Source organism: Perissodus microlepis, chromosome 4 (genome assembly GCF_051167445.1).
Source record: "Perissodus microlepis isolate ML-2025 ecotype Zambia chromosome 4, ASM5116744v1, whole genome shotgun sequence".
Classification (NCBI taxonomy): Eukaryota; Metazoa; Chordata; class Actinopteri; order Cichliformes; family Cichlidae; genus Perissodus; species Perissodus microlepis.
In genome coordinates, this window is record NC_140464.1 from 31,567,277 (window position 1) to 31,587,818 (window position 20,542).

General features: G+C 44.5%; 1 protein-coding gene across 1 annotated transcript; it reads right to left on the bottom strand.

The window, feature by feature from the left end:
- Positions 1 to 1,048: 1,048 nt before the first annotated feature.
- ppl (periplakin) lies at positions 1,049 to 18,472 on the bottom strand. The gene is made up of 22 exons (XM_084927073.1): positions 18,261 to 18,472; positions 15,112 to 15,211; positions 14,667 to 14,821; positions 14,361 to 14,481; positions 13,813 to 13,938; positions 13,676 to 13,717; positions 12,161 to 12,322; positions 11,976 to 12,083; positions 11,496 to 11,591; positions 11,295 to 11,417; positions 11,059 to 11,205; positions 10,825 to 10,976; positions 10,631 to 10,740; positions 9,493 to 9,650; positions 9,189 to 9,367; positions 8,960 to 9,098; positions 8,587 to 8,780; positions 8,152 to 8,302; positions 7,987 to 8,070; positions 7,778 to 7,894; positions 5,382 to 5,474; positions 1,049 to 5,306 (listed from the first exon to the last, which is right to left on the bottom strand). Exons 1-22 carry the CDS (start codon positions 18,308 to 18,310, stop codon positions 2,634 to 2,636), a joined length of 5,280 nt encoding a protein of 1,759 aa, XP_084783199.1. The 5' UTR covers positions 18,311 to 18,472; the 3' UTR covers positions 1,049 to 2,633.
- Positions 18,473 to 20,542: the final 2,070 nt, after the last annotated feature.

Genomic DNA, 20,542 nt, shown 5'->3' on the forward strand with positions numbered 1-20,542 from the left:
TGTCCTGTTGCTCCCATTGAAATGTATACAGCCTATTTAAAATCTAAAACTTATAATTGTCTGTAGCCTGTTGTTGTTACCACTGTCCTGTTTGAAATGGAATGAGAGAAGCTGCTTATTTTGTCACATGTCCAGGAGCCACATTCAGGTAAAAGTGAAAGAACAAATGATCCGTCAATCAAGAATAATGTTGGATCAGTGTTTCAATGTTTATATCTTTTATTAGATGTTCATGTGGTTTGGTTATTTGCCTTTTGGTTGAAAGTACACTGAGAGAGGACTTTTTTTTATTAGTGATCTTAATAATATTTTTTTCATATTAATGTAATTTTTTTTAATCTAATTGAATACAATCTATTTGTGTATGATTGTCAGTGCAAAGAGGGAGAGAGGAAAGAGGGGAACATGAGGAGAAAGTGCAAAGTCAGGAAGAACCAGGTAAGGAAACAGAGAGGGAGCAGTGACAGGCACAACAGAAACTGTTAAACTGCTTGAGAGAGTTGACCACCAAAAGTATTTTCCAACTTCAAGGTGAGGCGACACAGGTTAAAATGAAAGGAATAAATCTGCAGAGCCATAGTAGTATCTGCAGTAAAGATATTTTCATACATTGTACCATAGGCAAAGTTGCCTCCAGTTTTATAATTATTTTTTTTTATCAATAATTTGTACATTTCAAGGACTCTATTTTTGGAGTCTATTTTCATGTATCTGTATTGTATTACACACACACATTAAAAGTGAATCTCTGTCCAAAAAATGCACTCGGTTTACTTCTTACTCACTATGATCCCCATTCATCATTTTCCCCCAGTAAAGTAATTAAGGTTAGGATGTGTTTTTGTTTTTTATTCCAATCCATTCTTCGTTTGCAGCATTTAAATAACCTTTATCTGATTCGATGGTTTTGTTACAGACTTTAAAAAAAGTGTTTTTCTTTTCTTTCACAAATGTGGGGATTAAATTGTATTAAAATGTACAAAACAGTGATGTCATGTTTTGTGACGAGGACCCAGGCACAGAGAGACTTGATGAATTTAAGAATCTTATGATTTAATAAAGAAATTTGCAGACTTGCACAGAGATGCTAAAATTATGATGACTGATAACGGAGATGAAGACAACAGACGATGAGGACAGGGAGGAACAGGGGTTTAAATGCACCAAGGAGACAGTCAGAGGGAACTCGGGACAACTGGAGACATTTAAGGATGCAGGGACTGACAGAGACGGGGAAGAAGTCTCATCGTGACGAGTAAAGTTGATCTTGCCTTGCTGAGCAGCTCTCTGGGTGCTCAGCACCCCAAAGCTCTGATCCTAGAATCGCCCCTGCTTTACACAACATGTCTTATTCATCATTCAAGGACATCTTTCTGTCTAACATTCACACATTCATACTCTGATGAACGTATCAGGAGTGACTCTGAATTCCGTATCTTGCCCAAGAATCTTTGACATGCTGAGCTTGTTTTACCGTTTCTCATTTTTGAGTCACCAGTAATGAGAGCTGTCACCTGTCATGTGTGAAATCTTATGGGCTCTGAAGTGGTACCGGGGACTTTCCTCGGTACCTGTGGCTCCTGGACCTAGCACCTCAAACCTGTTAGACACAGTAATGAGTGCTGCAGGACTGTCTTCCTTCTTTGCACTCCCCTTGGATAACTGTGCAGGGTGCAGAAGGAGCCTGCATAGTAAGAACAACCCTAGGTTTCTCTTCAGCACTAGACAGGCTGACAGAAAGTTAGAGCTCTGTTGAGCCAACCATCCCTTTAACCTTAACTAGTAACGATTTCCTTCCATATTTACAGTGTAATAGGTGTAGGCTGCTGGGAGCTTCCTGTACTGCCATTAACTCGTATGTTTATACACCTCTCTGCATTTAATTATTAGTTATTATTAATCTCTGGGTCGCTTCTACAGCATGTCTTTGTTCTGTCTTCCTCCCCTCCTCTCCAATTGCATGCAGCAGATGGCTCCGCCCCTCCCCGAGTCTGGTTCTGCCGGAGGTTTCTTCCTGTTAAAAGGGAGTTTTTCCTTCCCACTGTCGCCAAAGTGCTTGCTCATAGGGGGTGGGGGAGCATCTGATTGTTGTTTGTTTTTCCTGTATTATTGTAGGGTCTTTACTTTTTACAATATAAACTGCCTTGAGGCAATTGTTGTAATTCAGTGCTCCATAAATAAAATTGAATATTGATACCATAAATTCCATACGTTTTCCACAATAAACCCCACAAGACATTACATTTTGTTTGAATTTTTTATTGAAAGCACACACAGCCGACAACCCTGTTTAAAGCCCATAAATAAATGAAACACTTAGTACTCTTGTGAGTTTTAGTGACAATATTTCAAAGATACATTCTTAACCCTGCCACCAAGTTAAAGAAATTAAAGATCGAACTTTTCAGCATCAAAAATTTATGTGGCTGGCTGTGATGATGGTAATATGAGTCCATGTATTCATGCCAGATATGCATAAGAAAATTAATATATGGTGTATTTGGGACTCGTAGGTAAAACACATAGTAACTGAGGGTCACCACAATATTAAAGTGAGAATATAAGTATATATTAAAAGCTAGGAAGACCAGTCAAAACAGATTTTTTTAGAATGAAAATCAAAAACGTATCTTTTAAAGCCCCCTGTTCTTGCCCGATACCAATGCACCAAACTCCTGGATGGAGATTTCTTTATTTAAGTACTGCTGAAGCTGGCGATTTGTGATGTGTCCAAGGCGCAGTGCATCATCGATGGAAAACTTTTTTCCTGACTTTCTGTCATGAAGCACAGAGGATTCTCCCTGCGGCCCTTTGACTGAGATCTCTTCCCAGTCACACTCCTGGCTCTGCAGGTTGACAAACATCTTCCAGTCGATCAGCCCTAGTTTGTAGGCTTCCTCTGGTCGCATCTCCTTGCCTGTATCTGGGTCGATGACGACAATAGACCTGCGGAGATGGCTTTCCCTCTGTTCCCTCTTCATCCTCACAGCTGCCAGGTTCTTTTTAAGCTTCTCTATCTCCTCATCCTTCTGGTTTGTTACAGCCCTCAGCTCTGCCAATTCCTTCTGTAATGAATCAAGCCTCAACTCCAAGTTCTTTGAATCCTCTCTTGGCGCAGACTCTGTAATAAGCCGAGTCTCTTTGCTTGTGATCTCAATCTCTGACCGAAGCTTGCGAATCTCATTTTGCAGCCTTTGGTTTTCCTGCTGCAATCGGCTACTTTCATCACGGATGTAGTCCAATTCTTTGGTAGACTTGGTGTTAGAAAACTCCATATCAGAGAGCCTGGAATTGAGGGTGGATAGTTCTTGGTCAAGTTCTCGCCTTCTCCTTTTCTCTTCTTCCAGAGTTCTCTTTAGGTTCTCAATCTCAATCTCTGCCTCTGGATCCCGTTCAACTTGGACTTTCTCAGTGCGGACAACCCTTTCCTTCACATCTACCTTTTCCAGGGTGATCTGCTGCTGAATAAGGACATTCAACTCTTTCTCAAGGAGGGTGCGTTTGTGACGCTCTTCATCAAGTTGTAGTTTGAGAATGGAGTGTTCCTTCTCCTGTTGAGGATCCTGCTGCAGAACCACCTTTTGTTTGACTGTCACCTTTTCACGATTTTCTTTGTCACGGATCTCTAGCTCATTAAGTCTAACCCGAAGCCGCTGGATCTCTAGTTCTGCATCACGCCTTGCCCTGCGCTCACGCTCCAGTTCTTCCAGCTGCATGTCCAGGTCAGTCTTCTGTCTCTGCAATTGGTAGAGCTCTGTTTTTAGGCTTTCCTTCTGTTTTTGCTCATTGTTGATGTTCTGTAAGAAGCTGTCACATTCTGACTTAAGGAGAGGATCCTCTTCCATCTTGACCACTTCTTGCTGAACAATCTTCTCACGAACCTGAGACAAATCCATCTTTCTTAGTCTAATTTTTTCTTCTTGTTCTGTCCGTTCTCTCTCAAGGTCCAGGCGTTTCTGCTGTTCATCAGCCAGCTTCCTCTTTAGCATTTCAATTTCTTCCTTAGTCTTTGGATCTTCTCTGTACTGCAGCACTTCATTGACAACCTCTTTGGTCTGCACTTGGGGTTTGGTATTCTTCCATCTTTCGATTTCATCTCGAAGCTGGCGGATTTCTAGCTCAGATTTCTCAGTCTGGTGGCTTTTATCTACAATTTCATTGCGAAGTCTCTCCAGCTCTCTTTCAGTTTGTGGATCTATCTTATATTTAATTACTTCTTTGATGATCTCTTTAACTTCCACTTGAGGCCCTCTGTTCTTGAGCATGGTCAGCTCATCCTGCAGAGATCTCAACTGGAGCTCTGCATCTTTATACCGCCTCTGTTGCTCTACAAGTTCAAGACGGAGATTGGCCACTTCATTCTCAGCCTTGGGATCGGGCCGGACAATCTCTCGTACTTTCTCTTGAATCACAACCTTAGACTTCTCCTCCTCCAGGCTTGCAATTTTCCTCTGGAGGTCAGTCTTTTCCCGCTGTGATGATCTTCTTTTGGCCTTCTCATCTTCGTACTGCCTCCTAAGGTTTTCTACCTCTCTCTCAAAGGCAGTATCCTTCTCAACTTTCAGCACTTCCTTGATGGAAATCTTTTCCTCAGCCATTGATTTCTCCTTCTCCAGTCTTCGAAGCTTTTCTTGAAGAAATTGCAACTCATCCTCCAGCTGCCTTCTGCTTTCTATTTCCTTCTCTTTCCTGTCAAGCAGCACCCTGTACTCACTTTCAAGTTGGGGGTCATTCTGGACTTTGATCACCTCCTCTTCAGTGATTACCTCCTGTTCCTTGTTCTTCTCCTCAGCCAGGAGTGTCACATGTTTTTGGATCTCAATGAGCTCGTTGTCTTTAATCAGCCTCTGCCTTTTTAGCTCTTCCAGCTCCTCCCGAAGCTTTCGGACCGCCTCCTCCTGACCACGGTCTCTTTCTATACGCAAGACCTCCTTCACTGTGTACTGCTGTGCCCCTTCTTTGACCTCTGTCTCAAGGCCACGCAGCTTCAACTTTAGTACCTCAAGGTCATTCTCCAGGACATGGGTAGTGCGGCGCTCCTCTGACAACTTCTGCTGGACTTTGTAGACTTCCTCATCCAGCTGGGGGTCTGGAACCTTTTTAATTAGCTCCTTCTTAACAATTGTATCCTGGGGCTTTTGTCCTTCAAGCATATAAATGTCAGTCTGAATGGTCTCTATTTCTTTTTCTAGTTGCTCCCGCCTATGGATCTCATCTTCTAGCTGTTTTCTTATTCTCCACGGCTCTTCACCAGGGGCATTGGCTTGGACCGACTTGACATTTGTAACTTGGATAGTCTCAGATTGCTATAGAAAGAATATTATCATTATTATTACTGTAGTTTTAATGTTTATGTAGCAATGATATGTAAAATACTTTACCTGGCTCAGAAGACTGCTGGCAAACTCCAGATTCTGCAGTCTTTGCTTATTTACAGCATTCACCTCTGTAAACTTTGCCTCAATAGCTGCTTCCTGCAAACGATAAAATAACATGTAATGAAAATCATATACAGTAACTTCTGTAGGGGTTTTTGGCTTATGCCCTTAAGCTGAGGATTGTGGTTGTTAATTTGCACGAGTCTGTTTGTGTCAAGAAGCATCTCTTTTCCTGTAGATACCTTTTGCCCATAGACAGTATAAAATATTGATGTTGCTTCTGGCCAGTGTCAAAGTGCCTCAACAATTTCTATTTGTACGTAAATATTGGCCACACCGCATTTCAGAATGGATGATTATCTGTACAGCTTGTGATTGACATGTCAATGAGGAAATGGATTCTCAGTCAGACATGACCCTCCTTATCACATCTGTCTTTTTTTTTTTTTTTTTTTTTAAACCAAGATGGCAATAGTGAAAAAAATCATCTTGAGGAAACCAATGGATGCCACAGCAGCAATGGCAATCTTATATACTGTCTACATGGAGAGAAATTTTCCCCAAAGGGGTTGCAAATGTGTACGATATGATCCACAAGTGTAAACGTGATTTACAAATGTGTACAATAATTTTGTGAACCTTTTGAGGACTCGCACGAGTGTGCTACGTTTGACCAAACATCGAACAATTTTACAAATGCGTACATACAAACATAAATACATTCTGATCATTTACGCACAGCGTCTTGAATCAGATGATTGTACTTTTCGACAACCTTGCTATGCGTACAAATGTCTAAAAACTACACTTAACATCTCTCTCACTCACAAAACCTTAAATGCATGTGGATGAATGGCCTGAGACACACAGATCACATCGCATGCCAACTTGGGGTTTTGAGACAAGTTGAACGCTGCAAGATCCACAAATGGAAAATGCATTCAAGTCCCAGTGTAAAACATCTTGGCTCCCACTGTAAATACACCCCCCCACCCTAAATAACCTTTACCAGAAAACATTACTAATTACAGACACTACAGAGTAGCCTATAAAGATATGGGTACTCCCACAGTCCAAAGACATGCAGTTAGTGGGGTTTGGTTAATTGGTAATTCTAAATTGCCCGTAGGTGTGAATGTGAGTGCGAATGGTTGTCTGTCTCTGTGTGTTAGCCCTGTGATAGACTGGCGACCTGTCCAGGGTCTACCCTGCCTCTCGCCCTATGGTAGCTGGGATAGGCTCCAACCTCCCACGACCCTAAGAAAGAGGAGAATAGATGGATGGATATAATCCAGGTAAGTGGAACACTTTGATGTTAATCATACCCATCTTACCGTTCTCTAATCCTGAACATACTGTGTAGTGTTTGTTATTGGTAAATCTGTGTTTTCTAGTATTTAATAACACAATGCCAGCAGATCAGCTGATCTTAATGCAGGCCTGGGATTCAATTATCAAATTTATTACAGGGCACATTATTTAAGCTACTTTAGCATCGTCACAGGTGCTGCACATGTGCAAGTCTATCACCAGCTCCTTGTTTTGTGATGCCATCCATCCATTCGCTTCCACTTATCCTTTTCAGGGTCGTGGGGGTTGCTGGAGCCTATCCCAGCTGTCATTGGGCGAGAGGCGGGGTACACCCTGGACAGGTCGCCAGTCTGTCGCAGGGATAACACATAGAGACAGACAACCATTCACTCCCGCATTCACACCTATGTGCAATTTGGATTAATCAATGAACCTATCCCCACAAACTGCATGTCTTTGGACGGTGGGAGGAAGCCGGAGTACCCGGAGGGAACCCACGCAAACACGGGGAGAACATGCAAACTCCACACAGAAAGACCTGATGGTGGAATTGAACTCAGGACCTTCTTGCTGTGCGGCAACAGTGCTAACCATCGTGCTGCCCTGTTTTGTGATGCATCTAACATAATGAGTTTCATGTCTCGTCACTGATATCTGCTCTGTTCTGTGCTGGGGTCTTGCTGCTCACCTCACACAGGTTTGTGGAAGAGTGGGAAGGTCTGAGAATGCTTGCAAATATATATATGACTACAACGCAAATATCAAATGTTGTTTTGACTATGTTTGTGGCCGAACTCAGCTTGTCCAAACAACCCGATAACTGCGTCATCAGGGTAATCTCAGCGTTTCTTTGAGAGTACCAGAGAAAACTCTTTGAAATGCATCCAATAAAAGACTGGAACATTTCTGAGGTCATGATTCTTTCAGGATATATCAGGTTCTCTTGCTTTTGGTTATTCATTGTTTAAATTTGTATCCCAGCTGAAAATGAGCTCTGAGCTAGAAGACCTGTGTTGGTCATAGCAGTTAGCAACACAAGTTTAAACTGTGCTGTGTATTTTCACTTCACCGTGCATGCTGTGCCTTACCTCTGCCTTGACTGTTGCTGCAGGTGATTCCAATCTGCTCCTCCTGTATGTCTGAGGTACAAGTCCATCCTCAAGATCAAGGATAGATTTGAACTTCTCAGCTTCAGTCTCATAGTCCTGAAGAGTGAATCAGTAAACCACCATCAAACCTTTAACTTTTCTAAAAGATCATATGATAAAGAAAAAAAAATCAATGGAGAAAAACTGACTTTGACAGCTTGCTGGTACAGCTGGGCATTTTTGGAGACATTGTTTAAATCAGACTCCTTTCTCGCTATATCAGATAGCAGGTTCTGTAGAAAAGAGCAGAGTTAAGTGCCACTAACATTCATGTGTAACGAGAAATATGCAGAGTTATTGCTCAGCATTCATACCCTCTGATTTCTCAGCTTCGTTTCCACTTGTTTTGGGTCATCAGTGTCACGGGGCTCGTAATTTGGAACACGAGAGAGCCAGCTGTTCAAATTGTCATAATCATTGCGGTAGTTTTTGTACACCATCTTGGCTCTCTGCAAGCTTTGAGCCCTGCACAAACAAACAAACAAACCAAAACATATCATCAGAAATTGTCTTTACATATGAAATGACCTTCTGTGCTTCAGGGACCCTGATGGTCACAAGCCAAAAAGCGTTGGTCAGGTAATACAGTTGTTCTGTAGTGCTTCAAGTGTCACTCGAGTCTTCACGCTATCTCCATGCACCTTGGGCAGGTGATGTTGTGCTAGAAATTTCTGGCTGTCGATGACGTCCTGTGCTGTATTTGCTTTACATATTACTGACGTGCTTTCCTGCCCATTCTAACAACTTACCTCGAGTCAGTCTGCTGGTTGAGGTTGTTGTATCTCTTGTTGAGTCTCTGGAAATCAGCTTCCTGCCTCTCGATGTCAGGGCAGTGCTCTTGGAACTTGTTGGCCATGTTCTCACAGCTGCTCTTGGCCAGACGCAGGTTCTGCTCTGTGTCAGAGATCAGTGTCCTCTGTGACCGCAGGTCCGCTCCGATATCCTGCCAGGGCAGCAAAAGACAAACTGCTTGAGACAACCTACAGTAAACAGACACGTCACCTGTCTGTGAACGTGTGGCAGTTTGGACATGAAGGAACATAAACTGAAACAGTAACAACAATTTTCAGTTCAGTTTATATAAAAGTGAATAAATTCTGTTCTGATATAAGACCATCTTACTGCAAGTTCCCGCTGGGTTTTCTCCACTGAAGAGACGTCAGCAGGAGCAACCTCCTCCCTGGCCAGCTTGTTCTCGTAGGTGGAGAGTAAGGTTTTTCCATTTTGCAGAGACGACTCTAGCTGGTTGGAATTCTTCAGCCTAAAGCAAAGTTCAAAAATGCCTGTCACTGAGCACAGAGGCATGCTGCTGCACTGATGGCACTTTGAAAGCAATAATCAGGTCACATACTTCTCCTGAGAGCACTGAAGAAGCTGCTCCACCTTGGTGTACTTCTTGTTGGCCTCATCCACCTTGCTGTGAAGTTGAGATGTGCTGGCACAATTTGGGTTTGAGACCAAGAAGCTCTGTGCTTCCTGCACTTTAGAAGACTTCTCTGGTTCAATCCTTCTGACAGCAGCAGCAATGTCCTGGAGAGAAACACGTGTACTGGTGAGTTGCACAGTGCAAAAACACACTCTTTGCTTGGTGGGCTAAACTGAGCAGAGAGAAGCAGCTTTAATATCAAACCAAAGAACAAAGCCGACGTTCTTACTTTCATGTCCTGCAGGCGGTCAGTACTGTCCTGCAGCGACCTGTTCTGTTCCAGCGGAGGGCGCACTCGAGCATAGATGGATTTCTCCTGTTTGTCCAGGTCACTGACAACCTTATCCAGACCAGCCATCAGCTGGCGGCACTGCTGTTCCTGTTTGTCTGAGGTTACATGCAGCAGTGTGAGAGGGCAGGAAAACATATTCATCACACGCACACTTGATCTGAAATCTTCCAGCCAGCAGCAAGTTTAGATTTATAGTACCTTCTTTTCATGCTTCATGTTTATGAAACTCAAAATTTCAACTTAATGAGCATCTTGAAGTTTTGAGTTACTTCTGACCCAAGAACCCAAAGTTTTGACTAACAGATGGAAAAAAAGGCAGCATGTCTATTCTGTGTGTGTCCTTTTTGTATGTAGCCTGCTCAGATTTACTGTGTGTGAGAAAAACAAATGTGTCATAGAAGAAACAAGGCGAACACAAAAGCAGATGGTAAACCACATCTGGATCGCTCCACTCTGTCCTGTTTTTCTGAGCAAGAAATCATCCAAATGACACGAGAACTGGACTGAAACATCAGTCAGGTCTAATGCAGTGATTAAATTATTATTGTATGTAGAGAGGAGAGAGAACAGCTTCAAGAAGCCTGGAGAACTGTTCCTGTAGATGCTTGGATAGAAAGCTGAGAGTTCAGGCTGTGCTCAGCGGTGCTCACACCAAATATTTCTACAAACTGTCTGTTTGCACGTTTCTCATGATCCCATGTCCTAATTATGAAGAAACAAAGGCTCAATGTCATCTTATTATTTGAGAAAAACTGAACATATTTTTGGTGAAGAGGTTTCACTAACATAGTTGCTTGAACAGATAAGAAAAAGAGAGCACGTTGCGGTTATGCGAGTTTCCTAGTGTGAGGATTATTGTGACAAACAGAGCAATGTCAGTAACTCTAAGAACCAGGGCAGCCTTTCGCCTGGAGGGAAGGCAGAGCAGTTGCATATATTTGAGTCTACTGGCAGCAAACAGTGTGAGTCAGAGGCACCAGCACACTGGAAGGTTATACTAGAAACCAGCTGGTCTGTCATAACCAACTAACTTGGCTAATTATGGTGCTAATATATTACTGTGCGTCATGCGTACCTGTAGCGGTTGCAGTTCCGCTCGTCTTCTTCAGCTCGTCCAAGCGTTTCTGCAGACTTCCCTTGGTGGCTGCCATCTTCTGTTTGACAGCTTTCTGCTGTCCGGTCAGGCTGCAGCACACACACGACATACTGTTACAGCTGTAGATGCCCTCATCGGCCGAAGGAGTTTAGAAATCCTTTGTACACACTCACTTGTCGGCGATGGCCACAGCCTCCGGGTCGGTGGGGGGGAACATGAAGCAGATGCCCGGGGCAGTGATCTTGTGTCCGGCCGCATCCTTCACGTCCCATTTGGAACCATTTTGCCGCAGGAGAGTGTACCTCTCCCCCCGCACGATCTGACCCTACACGTGGAAACAGTTAGAACGCGTCACTGGATCACGCCGCTATCGTCTCAGTATTAAGTGTGAAGGACGCAGTACGTACGTCATCGGTGTCAAATTCGCACAGAGCCTCGACAGGGACCAGCTTCTGGGGCGTTTCCCTGCGGTACTTCAGAGGCAACACCTGAAGGCTGCGCTTCTGAAGGGCCTTAACCCGCTCGTCAAAGTTCTCGATGGCCTTGGCTTCATCCTGCACACGAGAAACGCACAAGCGTGTCGTCACCGTACGCAGTCAGTGATGCTCTCAGCTACGGTCTATGTGCAGATAAAAGCACTCACGTCCAGCTCCCTGATCAGGCCCTCCATCTGATACATGTCTTTGAACTCGGGGTTGTACTTCTGGCTGATCTCTGTGTCCAGACGCTTCAGCAGGTCCTGAGTGTCGCGCGCCTCCTTGTGGAACTGCATGCAGACACACACACGCACACATGAGCTTCACTCTTTAAATGCGTCTCTGTGCATGTCACCTGTCACACTGACCTTGTGGTACTCATCCATGTGTTTGAGGTGGTTCTCCTCACAGATGAGCAGGTTCAGGTGTTCCTTCCAGTCAGCGTGGACTGCTTCCATATGAGCCTGACAACAACGTGGTTTATGCGTAACAGTGTCATTATAGAGATGTGCGGCAACAGAGTTAATAATGAAACAATAAGAAGCACCAGTATGGCTTCTTCCCCCCTTTTTACATCTATCTGAAGGATGAACGTCTTACGTTACCCATAATAGACTGTGAGCTCATTTGTTGCCTGAGCTGCTCGTATGCCAACTGGGTCCAACCCACAAACAGTGTTTTTAGACAAAGCGAGAAGCGCATCATCCGTCTGCTGTGTGAGGACTGAAAAGCGCCTTGAAGCCCCGCTGTCTTTAAAACATAACCCTGCTCTACCGCAGACTCCCGTGGACCCAGAGCCCAGGCAGAAACGCACTATGAAAGAGTCAAAGTGTGCGGATGGTCGGTACCTCCATAACATTCTTCCCTGGATGGTCGGAGGTAATCAGCTTTTCTCCATCATCGTTCAGCTTGGTGATGGTGCCCTCCTTGGACTCCAGACATTTACTGATGAAATTCTGTTGGTTGAGACAAATTTGCTGAGCGAGCTGAGCTTGTTTCACTCGCCGTGCACGTGTGTGAATTCCACAGCTACCTCGTACTGCCTCTGCCGGGCAGGGTAGTCCAGGTTGTTGTCACTCCAGTCGTATTTGATCCTCTCCTCTGCCTGCTGGTCCATCCAGTACAGCTCGTTGGTGCAGCGCTGCATGTAGTCTCGCAGGCTCATCAGGTTGCGCTGTCGAGCGCTGGAGTTAGCCTAGCCGAGGGAACGGGAAGCTTAGTCACCAACAGTAGCTTTATTTGAGGTTTTTACAAGCGCCTGGACGAGTCAAGGAAAGTTTTGTTTGCGTTTGAATTCAAACGATATGATTCTGTGTTTTAACATAATTAGCATGAATCTGATGAGCTTGATTTTGTAAGTGGCCTTTCCAGCCTGTGTGAATGATAACACAACATATGCTACAGTCCGAGTTTACTTGTTATTAATCTTTTCAAAAACTAGGTGCTGAAAAGATTTCATGAAGTAAAATCAAGTTCTTGAGTTTTTAACAAATTCATGTTTTTGCTAAAGAGAAAACACTTCAATGGAGAACGGGCTGGTGTGTCAGCAGCACTACTGTCAGCTAGGGCTGGGTTTAGACTATCGATTTATCGAGTAAAATCGATTCTGGTCTGGATAACGTGATATCGATTCATTAAAATCCTGAATCGATTTTTTAATATAAATTTATTTTGCCCGAAACGCCAGAATCACAAAATGTCAACAACCACCAAACAGCTAAGACAGTAAATGAGAGCAGGAACACGGCTTCTGCACAAAGACGTAAACACAAAACGCGGAGCCGCCGACGCATCTGAATCAGTGAGATGTCGCCTTTCTCACCCGACGGCACGCACAGGGACACGCCATCAGGGCTGAAAGCCGACACGTTTTGCTTCCACCAGGATAAAAATCACACTTCATGTAGAGCTCTCTCTCTCTCTCTCTCTCTCGGTAATAAAAACCCATCCCTACTTATTACCCACCAGTCTACGGTGTCAGCAGCTGCTTTTTGTTGTTGTTGTTTTTTTTTTTTTCTTACTTCCGACAAGAAAGCCTAATTTCTGCTGTTCAATACTGAACAAATTAAAACTTTTTAAAATTATGCAAAACTGCAAAATGCTGAGCGGTGTCTCTAATCAAACCTCTGTAACTTTGCTCTGCTTCACTTCGTTTTTGACTGCACAATATTTTTAAGGTTATCTGCTATAAAAATACAGACCAGGAAAAATGCCTTCATGTTGTTCTGTGTTTCATCCTCAGTTACTTTGACACAAAGGAATCTGCTGTGATGCTCACACCTCTGATAAAGTCTCACAAGTGTCAGCTTTCTTTTTATAGATATAAAAATATAGATATGTATTGATAAGTGATCAGAATTATAATATTTCTGACTGTCTGAGGCAAAATTTTCCCGAATCGAATCGAATCGATTCTAGAAATCAGTGACGATACCCAGCCCTACTGTCAGCCGGCTGGATGGTGTGTGCATACACCGCACTCACCATGGATCACAGTGAAACTACACAAAAGCGCACATATATCATACACACAGAAACAAACACTTACCAGCAGTTTGTTGTACTTTGACTGAAGGCTGCTGACATATTCCTGCAGAACAAAGCAGAGCACACGCACAGAGGGTCAGCGAGGAACCGACACAGGACGTCAAACTGTGCAAACCTTTGATTCTGACATCATGTCACCTTGTCTCCACTGGCAGAGATGTGAGGAGCCAGAGCCTCCACCTCACTGTGGAAGATGTTGTGTTCCTCCACCTCGTTCTCCACAGAGGGCAGGTCTTGGCCAAAGCCCTTGTTTTGCAGGTTGTCCTGGGCAGAGACACACGGGGCGTATCATGAATGAATTCCACTTTTCTGAAATGAAACGTCTAAAAAGCGACCTACGTCCAACACCCTCTGCAGACGTGTGATGTGAAATTTCTGTCATGCAGACATGGAATACTTTTATTGTGTTCACCTGTGCACTGTACAAACAAATACCTGATTCCATTGTTTAAGCAGGACTCCTCCTAACCCACAGTGACAGTGATCTGCAGCGTGCGAGCCACCTGCTGCATGTAAGCACCATGTGCACACACAGCTAAGGCGTGCTTGTGTTCCCTCAGTAACTGAAAGTTTCTCAGTTGTTGCACTGACATAAAGGCTTTATAGACCTAACGAGGTGTTCCTCTGTGTAACACCGTGCTGGACCTACTGTGGCTTGAATTCATGTTTGCTGGGTTTTTGTTTACCAGCTTTTCATCCATCATGTTGCCCCAGTTGATGCTGGGCTTGCCCTCAGTGCGGACCAGGTGGTAGATATGGCCGTGCTCCTCTTTCAGCTTCGTCACTCTGTCACGCAGTTGCTTCATGCTGAATACACACAGAAACAAGAACACAACACATTTTAGGTAACAGAGCCAGCAGGTAACAGTAACCAGGTCTTCCTCAGGTCTTCGTGAATATTGATGACTTAACATTAAGCTTTTGCTGTGTGCATCATGCACTAGCAGGCACAACTAAGGTGGTTTGCGTAGCATGAAATAGCGTTCACTCACTCCTGTGTTATCATCTCAGCCTGCGGATGCTGAAGGCGTCTGGCGTTGACGACGTCGTCATCCAGGCCACTCAGCAGCTCCAGAGAATTGAGGAGTCTCTTGTTGGTGTCTTCTTGATACAGGGGCTGCTTGCCCTCATTGATCTTGCTCACATCCTGTGAGGAAAGAGTCAGTCATGTGGAGTTAGACAAACACTGCCAGCCTTTCAGCTGAATAGACAGAAGCTGAAAGTGTATCATGACAGTGCTGTGGCTCTGAGCTCAGATGGGCACTAACGTGTGACTGCGGTGTGACGGCTAACATGCTCCATGTTGAAATAAACTGTGGTCTATTTCTCTCTATTCTCTCTATTTCTAAGAGGCTGATACATATGTAATTATAGCCGACAGCACACATGCAGCTGATTGGACTGATTGGAGACATGAGCGTTGCTGCAGCACTCTACCTTGTTGAGGTTCTGCTCCACATCGTAGATATTCTTCTCCACTTTGTCAGCAATCTTCTGCAGCTTCTCGATCAGTGTGGCGAGTTCTGTGCTGGGAGCACTGAGAGACGACACACAGAAACATCCTTAATGACGTCACACACAGGCTTTTCTGGATCCCTGTGAAGCAACTCTGTAACACTAGATGGAACATATATCATATTTACAGAAGCTGAAAACAGTGGCTTCGTAACAAGCTCAACCCCTTCGATTATGAGCCGCAGAACAGCAGCTCGACGGTTTCAGAAATACAAAACACCAAGAACTGATCAGTCAGTGTTCAGCACTGCAAGCCCCATCACTAAAGTACTACTCCAGGGTTAGTACTTTAACGAGGCATCAGAGAAGTGCAGAGCACGTGGTTTAAAACTAAACCAGCAGATCTGACAAACTGGGAACCCATCACGAGTAGCAAAGAGTGCCAAGGCATGTGAAGAGTTCAAATGTAGTCAGTCTCAGAGTTCTGAATGGGGCTACAAATGCAGGATAAATGTATTGGACTTCTTTGCTGTGCACTGTTAGTTTCAACAGTGACACGTTTGTACAGAAACTGACATTGTGTTACTCGTACAGGTACCAGGTGATCCAGGACCCAGCTGACCTTCTCGATAGATTTAATTGTGGATTTAAGTGGAAAGCCTGAGCAGCGAGTACTCTGTACAGTACCTGTGCTGTTCATTACACAGAGTGATAATGAGTCATCATCTAACTGCATGTTTCCATCACACCCTGGTGTCAGACAGGAATCAATGACCAGTGACAATTTGGGTGAAAATGGGCACAACTCACTACAGTACGGCGCAAACGTTAACCACCACTGAACAACACAGGAAATCAACTCCCTGCACAACTCCTCCATCTAAGGCATCCATCACTGTAGCACACAGTGCGATAGTTACACCTGTTTGCACATCGTCTACGGTGAAAATACCAAAATAAGAAAGTTTTACAGTTCAGAGTAAAACGTCAGTCGTATATAGTTAATCTCTTCAATACTCTGGATGTTTATAATTGAGCCGTTTGTTCATATATTAGAGCCAATTCTCATACTTGTAACTTTGTAATAAATTGTATTATTTAATTTAGTCCAGTCTGTTACTGTTGTTGTTGTCTTGGAGCAACTGTAATCACATCATTTCCTGAGGGATTAATAAAGTGTGTTGATTGACAACATCAGAGCTCATGAGTCTGACTGTGAATGCTGTGAATCTCCGATCTCAGTGGATGAGTTGCCATTAGGTAACTCCCAGCCCAGGGAAAGTAGCCCAGCGAGTTTTTGTTACACGCACACACACACGCACACGCACACACACACGCACACACAACCATTTGTTACATAATGCACGATGCAGTACTTTCAAACCTGAGCTGATTTTCACTTTAACACAAACAAGTCTGAACTGGTGCGCACTGTCGAGCTGTTCTGGGGAAGCTCATCCAAAAAACCAAACACCCAACAGACTGAGGGGGATTTCTGACTGTAGTGACAAACATGAAGAAAACGTCTCATCTACAACTTTACACACTCGTCTTCTAAACATCACAACACCAAATACATGAGAACAAAGGAACATGAACGCCTGTACTGTCTGTACTGTGCTCCTGCATGATTTCAAATGATTAGCACCACTTGTTGCATAAAACTTGTGTAAAAGTGGAGAGTTGTTTTCATTGTGAATCCAGAACAGCTGTGAGCTCACCCTGCTGTGGTCACCAAAGAGTGCACAGTGTCAGATTACCAAACAAGAAGCAGTTCTGTGCTGATCTGCAATGCTCCAACAGTTTAACCTGCTCTGCTTTGTTTTGTGTGTTTCTGGATCCTGGGGAGGTCACTGGCTTTAACGCAGTGTTCTCACTGAGGCTGTGTTAGTTCTGAAAAGGATCTGGCGCTCAACAAACACAACTCACGTGTTTCCACAGGGAGCTGGTTAAATCAGAACCAGAACGCTCCAGCATTAGGTCACACAGGGTGTGTGCAAACCCCGAGCCCTTTTCTCTCTGTGTGTAGACTGAGATGTGCCGAGCATGTTGTTAACCAACTAGAATCTCTGCAGGGATCACTGAGCTCTGCAGAGATCACTGTTCCCCGATAGTCACTTTTCCCCAGCTCCGCCGCCTCGCCTTTACAGTCGTCTCTGTTTGCTGGGCTTTGGCTTAAAACCTGGCTCATCTTTCACACACGCACACCTACACCTGAACAAGAAGAGCAGCATGAAGAGGGGTGGAGCTGCATTACTCAGATTCCATTGCAATCTGTTGGTGGTTATCACAGGGCACGAGTGACTATAATGAACAATATGCACTAAGACGGACGAAACAGTGAAAAGCCAATAAATCACTGTGCTGGTGTAAACACATGCTTCACATGAACATGACGCCACAACACCAAAACAAAGACTCCTGTGCTGTTGGCGCAGGTGTGGCAGCAGGACAAACATCTCTCACTGATACCTGCTGCTTGACTGTGCTGTCTCTAAGCCAGCGCTCTGTAGAATGATGATTTAACACCCTCACTTTCACCACGGCATGTACCCTGGACAACGCCAGTAAAACAGCTGAAGTGACTGGCCTTGGTGCAGTGACATTATGGGCGAGGCTGCAAGGAATTCCTCTCACATTGTGTTTCTAAGGAGGGCAGCAGAAAACTTATCGAACCAGTTACCGCAAACTAACCACGGCTTATCGGCCACACCCACTCTCCAGTTAATGCACAAACTATGTAGTCTAACTCCGAGTTTCGGCCCTGCCCGTCTGACTGTAGCTCATACAGACACCACCTCATAACGTTTACATCCCGCGATCCATCAGGACACAATGATCCGAGCCTCTGTTAAAGCGCCTGGACGGACAGCTCCGCGTTCTTTCCATCTGCTGCTGGTTTAGCGCATGGCGCTGCGCTGCGCTGCGCTAAGACCGCTCTGTGTGCACAAACAAGTAATACAATACGCGCATATAAACTCCGAGCTTCAGTACAGCCGGGCTCACCCCGGTGTGATCATTTAACCATCCTTTTGTCTGAGATGTGGCGTGAAATCACTACAAGTTAGGACAGATGAAGCTCGCGAGCCGCTCTGAAGGGCTCGAGCGCAGAGGAACAAGCTCCTACTTACGCCTGTTTCGGCTGCGTTATCGTGGTGGACTTGGTCTTCTTCTTCAGCATGATGAAGGTCACCTGTCAGCGGCTTTCCACAGAAACAGACCCAGCAGTACAGGTGAGTCTCGGCTGCGCGCGCTCGCTGCGTCGCTGTGTGTCAAAGTCAGATATGTCCACGCGCCCTTCTCACTATCAGAGCGTGCCGTCCCAGCTCAGAGTACCAGAGCCAATGAAGTCAGCGCTTCCAGCCTGACCTTCTACCTGTCAGCAGCCAGGGGTGGGAGGGTCCAAAGAGCGAGGCCGCGCCTTCATAGCCTTCCCCCCTCACACCCACGCAAACACGTTGTGTGTTCCACTGAAAAAGTGAATGAATTCTACAGTAAAACGAGGCGCGTCCGTTTCAAAGTTTCAGTTGGGAGTAATCAGCAGTTTGTGTGCTGCACCTGTAACACCAGCACGGCTGCCTCAGGTATGCAGCAGCACGGGCCTGTGTAAAAGCGGGGTGTCCTGGTCAGAATGATGTTTCTCATTTCTTTCTTTCATATAAACATAAGCACGCACACCTGCAGGCCTGGCACACCCACAAGTTATTTAAAGTGCTGGGAAATCTTAGCTTTGACTCTTAGCAGCCACGCTTGGGTGTTAGGGGAGTGACCTCTGTTAGCAGCACAAGGTTCCCTTTTATAAAGCAAAAACTATTTGGAAATACTTTGAGGAACACAAAAGTTGAAGGTGGGATGTGCAGGTTTGATCATTGGCCCCAGCTGCTACAGGTCGTTTCAGTGACCTTAGTATTGGGGTCACTGCAAATCAGAGCCAGTTTCAGACAGCTGGATCTCTCTGTTCACTGCCGTTTCCTGCAGAGTATGTATCTGAAAATACAACCTGTCCTGTGTGCATGACTGGCTCTGGGTGTGGCAGCTAGGACAGCTCTGGCTGAACCAGTCAGACTTGACACTGTGCTCTGTGTGATTGCTGTGTTGTGTTTGTGTGTGCGACAGTGACAGTGTGACTGCAGGAATTCAGATACAGAGTAAAGGCATGCCAACATCCACACTTTAGTTTTCGACTTTTTGATTCAGCTCACTTTATTTGTTAGTTTGTTTTCTGTTTGACATCCAGTTTTGTAGAAAAAAAGTGCCCCTTTCCCTTTTCCTGAATACAACCTCCAGTGAGTTGTTGGAGGTTTATAGGTGTTTATTTATGGGCAGCTGTCTGCAGTCAGCTTGACGTCTGGACTGCTGCAAAACCCTGACTTTTTTTTCAGTCGGTTTGCTGTTGAGCTCAGGATCGTCGTCCTGTTGGTGACCTAGGTTGGTCCAAGCTTTGGCTGTGGGACAGAATACTTTGTTATACAGAGGACTTCATGGTCCACTCAGTTACTGCTTTCCCAGGTCCTGTGGCTGCACCTCCTCTATCATGGTGACAGGTGGTGTTAGGTAATAATAATAATACATTTTTTTTGAGGGCGCCTTTCAAAAACCCAAGGTCACCTTACAAAGAGAAAAAGACATCAATAAATCAGTAGATTAAAATAGATTCTAATAAATTAAAATACAAAAAACAACAAATTAAAAAGAAAAAAACAAATAAACAAGATTTGACAGCGAGTACGATCCGTATTAAAGCGAGTAAGCCAGTTTAAACAAGTAGGTTTTGAGCTGTGACTTAAATAAGGGAATCTATATTTCTTAAGTCTGAAGGAAGTGAGTTCCAGCCGAGGAGCAGAGCGAGTGAGAGCTCGGTGCCCCACAGTGATGAGACGAGCAGAAGGAACAACAAGATGAGTGAAAGACCTGAGAGAGCAGGAAACAGCGGAGATAGAGGGCCAAGGTTATGGATGCAAACGTGAGAACTAAGATTTTAAAGTTGATCCTGGTTTCTATGGGCAACCAGTGAAGCAGTCTGAGTTTCTCTCTGTGCATCAGAGACTAACAATTCCACTTTGGTGTCCAGAGCACATTGTTGCCAAAGTTTTGTGGTTTGTGCATAGCAAAGGTAATCCTGCTGCCACTTTTCGGAGGGAAGAGGCTTTTTCCTGGAAGCCCTTCCAAACAGCCGTACTTGTTTGGTATCTTTCCAATCATACTGTCATGAACTTTAACCTTTAGGCATTAAGACTGTGAAATGCAGCTTTTGGATTTTGGCCTTTTGTCTGAGCATTGTACGGCCTTAGTTTTTCACACACTCGTTTTGCCTTAAAGTGGTTAAATAAGTAAAAGTCGCTGTTAAGGTGCTGTTGTTCATTTGATGTTGCGTCATTGTAAAGCCCACTAAGGAATAAAGGGTTGTCATTAT